This window comes from Chrysemys picta, chromosome 2 (genome assembly GCF_011386835.1).
Source record: "Chrysemys picta bellii isolate R12L10 chromosome 2, ASM1138683v2, whole genome shotgun sequence".
Classification (NCBI taxonomy): domain Eukaryota; kingdom Metazoa; phylum Chordata; order Testudines; family Emydidae; genus Chrysemys; species Chrysemys picta.
In genome coordinates, this window is record NC_088792.1 from 31,577,682 (window position 1) to 31,585,455 (window position 7,774).

Here is a 7,774-nt window from a genome sequence, read left to right on the forward strand (position 1 = left end):
ATTGTCCACCAGGGCTACCTTATCAAATTCCTCTCTCTTCCACCCCACCGTCAACCTCAGCAGCGCCAGGGCACTTCCTCACAGTTCCACCTTCTCAGAGAGGAAGCGGATGGCCTCCTGTGGAGGGGCACCAGAGAACTTGTCTCGCGCTCCTATTGAGGCTGGGGCTTCTACTTCCCCTATTTTCTTGTGTTGAAGAAAGGGGGTAGCCTCTGCCCTATTCCGGACCTCCAGCTCTTGAAAACATTTATTCACAGAATCAGTTTCCGGATGGTCAGCCTTCCCCTCGTTCTCCTCTCCCTTCCCCATGGAGCATTGGTTCGTGGCTCTCGCTATGAAGGATACCTATTTCCATATCAATATCCACCCCTGAAAGTTCCTCCGATTCACAGAGGGCTGTTCCCACTATCCGTTCCAGGTCCTCCCCTTTGGGATCACTACCGCCTCCCATATCTTCACGAAAGCCTTCGCCATTGTGGCGGCATTCATGCGGCATGTGGGTCACTCAGTGTTCCCTTATCTGGATGATTGGTTCGGGATGGTGCCATGAGGAGCCAGTCTCTTGGCCACCATCTGGACCCTACATTCACTCCTTGATGCCCTATGAATCTTCATCAATGAGGAGAAATCCATCCTTGTCCCTACCCACTCTCTTATCTTCAGAGGGGTTCGTCTGGACTCTGTTGCAGCACGCACCTTCCTTCCTTCCTTCAGACCACTTCGCTGCACTCATCACGCACCTCTGTTCTCACCCACTAATGCGCATCCGTCAGTGCCTCTCCCTTCTGGGCCTTATGACAGCATGTACCTTGGTTATACCATATGCCCACCTCCATGCTGCCTCCACCTGTGGCTCCACTCCATCTATGACCCACTGTCCGACCGCCTGAGCAAGCAGGTCCTCATCCCGCCCCCCCCCCCCCCCATCGGTCCTGGCCTCTCCCAGCTGGTGGCGCAATCCGTCCATGCTCTTAGCCAGCATCCCTTTCATATCCCCCATGCCTCACACCACCCTCATGACGGATGCCTCCCTCGTAGGCTGGGGCGCTCATCTGGACAGCCGCACAGCTCAAGGCCTCTGGTCACCCAGAGAAGTGCAGATGCACATCAACATCCTGGAGCTGGGGCCATTCGCCTTGCCTGCCAAACCTTTCTGTCCTTTTCTCAAATCTCACAACCTTCATCTGCTGTCCAACAACACGACAGCAGTCATCTATATAAACAAACAGTGCGGGGCTCGGACTGGTGCCTCCAACACAACATCACGCTACAAGCCATTCACCTTCCGAGCACCAGCAACTCCCTGGCGGACATGCTCAGCTGCTCCTTCCATGCCAACCACAAATGGGAACTTCACGACTCCACTCTTCTGTCTCTGGGGCACAACGTGTTGCAGTCTCTTTGCCACACCAGAGAACCACAAGCTTCCCCTCTTTTGTTCCAGGGGAGGGCTCGGCCCAGGTTCCCAGGGCAATTCCTTCCTCTTGTCCTGGACCACCAGCCTCCGCTACACATTCCTGCCCATTCCCCTGCTCCCCCAAGGTGTGGCATGACTGTGCGACTCTTCTCCTTATTGCCCCCACCTGGCGTCACCAGTACTGGTACACATCTCCTACATCTCTGCTTGTCCTCCAATCCATCTGTGACGTTATTGATATAATCTGGGACCATATAGAACATGGTTGCAACCAAGGTCCTGTAGTGGCACCAAATCTTATATAAAGGGGGTCAAATGAGGTGTTGTAGACAAGGTTATGGTTTGCTGGTTATGATTATGCTGTCTATGTGTGTGCGTATAACAATTTTGTAGTTGAAGTTATGAATATTGGCTCTATACTGTCTGTATTTCAAACTTATGCAATGCTTCTGGGAAACATCCCAGACAAGTTGGTGTTAGTTCTGCCTAGCCTGCTTGAAGGACCATCAGCTATACAATTGACCCATTGAGAGAAGGCAGATATGCCTTGCAACTCAGCAAAGTATGCAGGGACTGGCCCATGTGACTCCAGACTCCATTTTGCTGTAATTTTCCACAGTAAGGACAAAGAGATGTTCTTACACCTGGAAAAGACTATAAAAGGCTGCTGCAGCTCCTCCATCTTGTCTTCAGTCCTGCTTCTTACCTCTGGAGGGACTTTGCTACAAACAGAAGCTCTTCACAAAGGACTGATGACCCATCCCAGCTGGGGATGTATTCTAGAGACTTGATTTGAACCTGCAGTTTATTCTATTGCTGCTGCAAGCCTGTACTAAAAACGTTGCCATTACTGTATGTAATTGATTCCATTTAACCAATTCTAACTCTCATATCTATCTTTTTCCTTTTATGAATAAACCTTTAGGCCTTGTCTACACTACGAGAGTAGTTCGATTTTACTTGCATCGAATTTTTGTAATCGATATTGCAAAGTCGAACGTGTGTGTCCACACTAAGGACAGTAATTCGACTTTGTGCGTCCACACTAACGGTGAAAGCGTCGACATTCGAAGCGGTGCACTGTGGTCAGCTATCCCACAGTTCCCGCAGTCCCCTCTGTCCATTGGAATTCTGGGTGTAGCCGGCAATGCCTTCTGGGTAACAAAATGAGTCGAGGGTGCTTTTGGGAAACTGTCGTCATCCGTCCATCACTCCCGCCCTCCCTCCCTGAAAGCGCCGGCGGGAAATCAGTTCGCGCGCTTTTCCAGTCATTGACAGCGCGGACGCCACTGTACTCCGAGCATGGAGCCCGCTGCGACCATCGCTGCAGTTGTGGCCACTCTCAACGCCTCGCAGCTTATCATAAAGGTTTCCCTGAGGCAGATGCAGAAAAGTCAGGCGAGGAGGCTACGGCACCGCGGTGATGTCCTGAAGTCTGAGAGTAGCATAGACCTGTCAGAAAGCAGGGGACCCAGCGCCGAGGACATCACAGTGGCAATGGGTCATGTTGATGCCGTGGAACGGCGATTCTGGGCACGGGAAACAAGCACTGAGTGGTGGGACCGCATAGTGCTGCAGGTCTGGGATGAATCCCAGTGGCTGCGAAACTTTCGCATGCGGAAGGGAACTTTCCTGGAACTTTGTGAGTTGCTGTCCCCTGCCCTGAAGCGCAGTGACACCCGGTTGCGAGCTGCACTGAGTGTACAGAAGCGAGTGGCCATAGCCCTGTGGAAGCTTGCAACGCCAGACAGCTACCGGTCAGTCGCGAACCAGTTTGGGGTGGGCAAATCTACCGTGGGGGTTGTTGTGATGCAAGTAGCGAAGGCAATCGTTGATGTACTGCTGCCAAAGGTAGTGACCCTGGGAAACGTGGAGGCGATCATAGATGGCTTCGCAGCGATGGGATTCCCAAACTGCGGTGGGGCCATAGATGGAACTCACATCCCTATCCTGGCACCGGACCACCAGGCCACCCAGTACATTAACCGAAAGGGCTACTTTTCCATGGTGCTGCAAGCACTGGTGGACCACAGGGGACGTTTTACCAACATCTACGTCGGATGGCCGGGCAAGGTTCATGACGCTCGTGTTTTCAGGAACTCTGGTCTGTTTAGACGGCTGCAACAAGGTATTTACTTCCCGGACCACAAAATAACTGTTGGGGATGTGGAGATGCCTATAGTCATCCTCGGGGACCCAGCCTACCCGCTAATGCCCTGGCTCATGAAGCCCTATACTGGCGCCCTGGACACTGAAAAAGAACTCTTCAACTACCGGCTGAGCAAGTGCAGAATGGTGGTGGAGTGTGCTTTTGGCCGTCTCAAGGGGAGATGGAGAAGCTTACTGACTCGCTGTGATCTCAGCGAAACCAATATCCCCATTGTTATAGCAGCTTGCTGTGTGCTCCACAATCTCTGTGAGAGCAAGGGGGAGACCTTTATGGCGGGGTGGGAGGTTGAGCAAAATAGCCTGGCTGGTGATTACTCACAGCCAGACAGCCGGGCGATTAGAAGAGACCAGCGGGAAGCGCTGTGCGTCCGGGAGGCTTTGAAAGCAAAGTTCCTGAGTGAGCAGGGTAACCTGTGACTTTAAAGTTTGTGTACTGAGAAGCTAAACCAGCCCCCGTTTCTTTACCCAGTTAATGTTGACTATCCTATCCAGTTACATACCCCCTTCACCCCCCCTCCAACACACGTGTCGAAATAAAAATAGTTCTACTTTGTTAAAGCACACAGTTTTCTTTAATACTGTTTTCGCGGGAATTTTTTAAAACTGGGACGCAGACTGTGGTGCGGAGCGGGTGTAGTGTTGTGACGCGAATGCAGCTTCTAAACTCAAGGATTGACAGGCTCCGCTGCGGTGGGATGCTTGTTTCAACGGAGCCTGTCACCCCTCCTGATCGGGACTGTGTGTATGGGGGGTCTATGTGACTTTGTGGCAGGGGGAGGACGGTTACAGATCCCATGCTGTGTGGCTCTGTGATCCTGCCTAAGGACCGGCGCTTAAGATCTGTAACTGCCCTCCCCTGCCACAAAGTCACAGAGCAACCCACCTCCCACCCCCAACATTACATCAAAACAACCTCCCAGACTAACCGGGGTAACTAGTCACTGCATCACTGCACTGTGTATGTGCCCTGCTGCTGTGCCTGCCCCCGACTATGTACCCTGCCAAAGGAGACTGTCCTGTCCAATTACCAACCCCCTTTCCCCTCCTCCTCCAAAAGAACATGATTGAAACAGTAGTTAACAAACGAATTTTTTATTATCAACTACACATGGCATTGGGAGGTGAAACTTGGACGTGGGCTTGTGTCAGGCGGGAAGGAAAGAACTTTTCAAATTTTGGGAAATGAGAGCCTTCTGCTACTAGAGCTCTCTGCAGGGGTGGAGTGAGACTTAGCAGGGACTCTGCCGCCTCTCCTTCTTTGCACTCTGGGTGAGGTGGGTATGGGACTTGGTGGCGGGGGAGGGCGGTTAGAGATGGACTGCAGCGGGGCTCTGTCCTCCTGCCTCCGTTCCTGCAGAACATCCACAAGGCGCCGGAGCATGTCCGTTTGCTCCCTCAGTAGTCCAAGCAGCGTTTGAGTTGCCTGCTGGTCTTCCTGCCGCCACCTCTCCTCCCGATCCATGTTGGCTTGGTGCATTCGGGTCAAGTTCTCCCGCCACTGGGTCTGCTGTGCTGCCTGGGCTTGGGAACAGGCCATAAGCTCAGAGAACATGTCCTCCCGTGTCCTCTTCTTCCTACGCCTAATCCGCGCTAGCCTCTGGGAGTGTGATTCCAGGCTAGGTTGTGAGACAGTCGCAGACGGGGCTGTGGAAATGGGAAAAAGGGAGTGAATTCCTCAGAAAGATAAATGTAGTTGTGAACAAAGAACATAGTCTTTCTCTGTGAACAAGACCATGCACAGCACCTTTCACATGCGCACTCAGCACAAGGTCGAATTCTCGGCCTTCGCATTCAGTGCCTGGGGTCTTGAACAGCACATTTGAGAAGCGAGGCAGCACAACGGAATTTCTGTTGCAGGCAGACATGGTAAGCCGTACACTTGTGGCAGTTTAAAACTTTTATATTACCACTGGCCTCATTTCACATTTAAAGCTATGTCAGTCCCTGCTGCCAGCAATCCGGCAAGCGGGAACTCTGCCCCTGTCCCACCCCCTCGCGGCTGTCCCCGGGAACGATCCCTTTCGGCTGCCCCTCTCCCGCCTCCACCGCGTGGCTGCAAACCAGCGGTTACACTTCTGTAAAGGAACGGGAAAGCAGTCCCAACACTAACATTCCCCTACCTAATTAAAAGCAGGTCACCATGGCCGACATCACCCTGATGAGGATCTCCGAGAGCGACAAAGAGAGAATGCTCCGGGAAAGCCTCCAAAGACCAGGGCCGTATGCCGCCCTGCTGTGCAGAGCAATGATCCCCGAGTACTTGATAATCTCGTGGCGCGGCAACGTGTCGTACTTCGGAGGACCCAATAAGGCCGCTCTCCCCAAGAACCTCATGCAACGGCTTTCAAATTACCTCCAGGAGAGCTTCATCGAGATGTCCCAGGAGGATTACTGCTCTATCCCCGGACACATAGACCGCATTTTACTGTAGCTGCAGTAGCAGGGAATAAACAGTAGAGCGGCTTGTGCAGGACAATCACTGAAAACCGGACATTGCTAGATTTCTTTTCAAAACTTGCACTGCCCATTACTAAACCGTTAAGCGCCTAGGGCACACTAATCATGAACAACCCATTCTTTTAATTGTTAATATTCCTGTTTTGCTAAAAATAAATGTTTAGATGTTTACAACACTTACTGGCTGATCCTTCACCAGATTCTGTGTCCGGGGTAACGGCTGGGGACGCTTCGTAGGGGATCTCTGTAAGGGTGATGAAGAGATTCTGGCTGTCGGGGAAATCAGCGTTGTGAGAGCTGCCGACTGCCTCGCCCTCCTCATCTCCTTCCTCATCTTCCCCGTCCCCTAACATGTCCGAGGAACCGGCCGTGGACAGTATCCCATCCTCAGAGTCCACGGTCACTGGTGGGGTAGTGGTGGCGGCCGCACCGAGGATGGAATGCAGTGCCTCGTAGAAACGGGATGTCTGGGGATGGGATCCGGAGCGTCCGTTTGCCTCTTTGGTCTTCTGGTAGCCTTGTCTCAGCTCCTTGATTTTCACGCGGCACTGCGTTGCATCCCGGCTGTATCCTCTCTCTGCCATGTCTTTAGAGATCTTCTCGTAGATCTTTGCATTCCTTCTTTTGGATCGCAGCTCGGAAAGCACGGACTCATCGCCCCACACAGCGATGAGATCCAAGACTTCACGATCAGTCCATGCTGGGGCTCTCTTTCTATTCACAGACTGCACGGCCATCACTGCTGGAGAGCTCTGCATCGTTGCCAGTGCTGCTGTGCTCGCCACGATGTCCAGACAGGAAATGAGATTCAAACTGGCCAGACAGGAAAAGGAATTCAAATTCAAATTTTCCCGGGGCTTTTCCTGTGTGGCTGGTCAGAGCATCCGAGCTCGCACTGCTGTCCAGAGCGTCAGAGTGGTGCACTGTGGGATAGCTCCCGGAGCTATTAGCGTCGATTTCCATCCACACCTAGCCTAATTCGACATGGCCATGTCGAATTTAGCGCTACTCCCCTCGTCGGGGAGGAGTACAGAAGTCGAATTAAAGAGACCTCTATGTCGAACTAATACCATCGCAGTGTGGACGGGTGCAGGGTTAATTCGATGTAACGGCGCTAACTTCGACATAAACGCCTAGTGTAGACCAGGCCTTAGATTTTAGATTCTAAAGGATTGGCAACAGCGTGATTTGTGGGTAAGATCTAATTTATATATTGACCTGGGTCTGGGCCTTAGTCCTTTGGGATCAGGAGAACCTTTTTCTTTTATTGGGGTATTGGTTTTCATAACCATTTGTCCCCATAACGAGTGGCACTGGTGGTGATACTGGGAAACTGGAGTGTCTAAGGGAATTGCTTGTGTGACTTGTGGTTAGCCAGTGGGTTGAGACCAAAGTCCTCTTAGTCTGGCTGGTTTGGTTTGCCTTAGAGGTGGAAAAACCCCAGCCTAGGGCTGTAACTGCCCTGTTTTAAGCGATTTGTCCTGAATTGGCACTCTCAGTTGGGTCCCGCCAGAACCGCATCGTCACACCATCTCTCTGGTCTCCTTACGCAAGCGAACAGCCAGCTGACATCCCAGCCTAAGCCCTCTCCATCTCATGACCTGGTATTTGGATGGGGCTCAGGCATAGACAATGCATGCTCCTCCTCTGTCCACAACATCCTTACCCATTGCCGACGCCCGTCCGCTTGAGCATGCTACCAAGCCAAATGGCAGCTTTTTACCACCTGAG

The 7,774-nt window shown here is 52.2% G+C and overlaps 1 protein-coding gene across 1 annotated transcript; it reads right to left on the minus strand.

Annotated features, from left to right (window-relative positions):
* Window positions 1-4,673: 4,673 nt before the first annotated feature.
* LOC135981271 (uncharacterized) lies at window positions 4,674-6,937 on the minus strand. Its single transcript, XM_065582894.1, has 2 exons — window positions 6,225-6,937; window positions 4,674-5,230 (listed from the first exon to the last, which is right to left on the minus strand). The coding sequence occupies exons 1-2, from the start codon at window positions 6,799-6,801 to the stop codon at window positions 4,755-4,757; spliced, it is 1,053 nt and encodes a 350-aa protein (XP_065438966.1). The 5' UTR covers window positions 6,802-6,937; the 3' UTR covers window positions 4,674-4,754.
* Window positions 6,938-7,774: the final 837 nt, after the last annotated feature.

What these genes read in the sequence shown, in the direction of transcription:
- LOC135981271 (XM_065582894.1), bottom strand. Translation starts at nt 6,801, where the DNA reads ATGCAGAGCTCTCCAGCAGTGATGGCCGTGCAGTCTGTGAATAGAAAG. An exon ending in ATCTGGTGAAGGATCAGCCA is followed by an intron (nt 5,231 to 6,224) that starts GTAAGTGTTGTA and finishes CCATTTCCACAG; the next exon opens with CCCCGTCTGCGACTGTCTCA.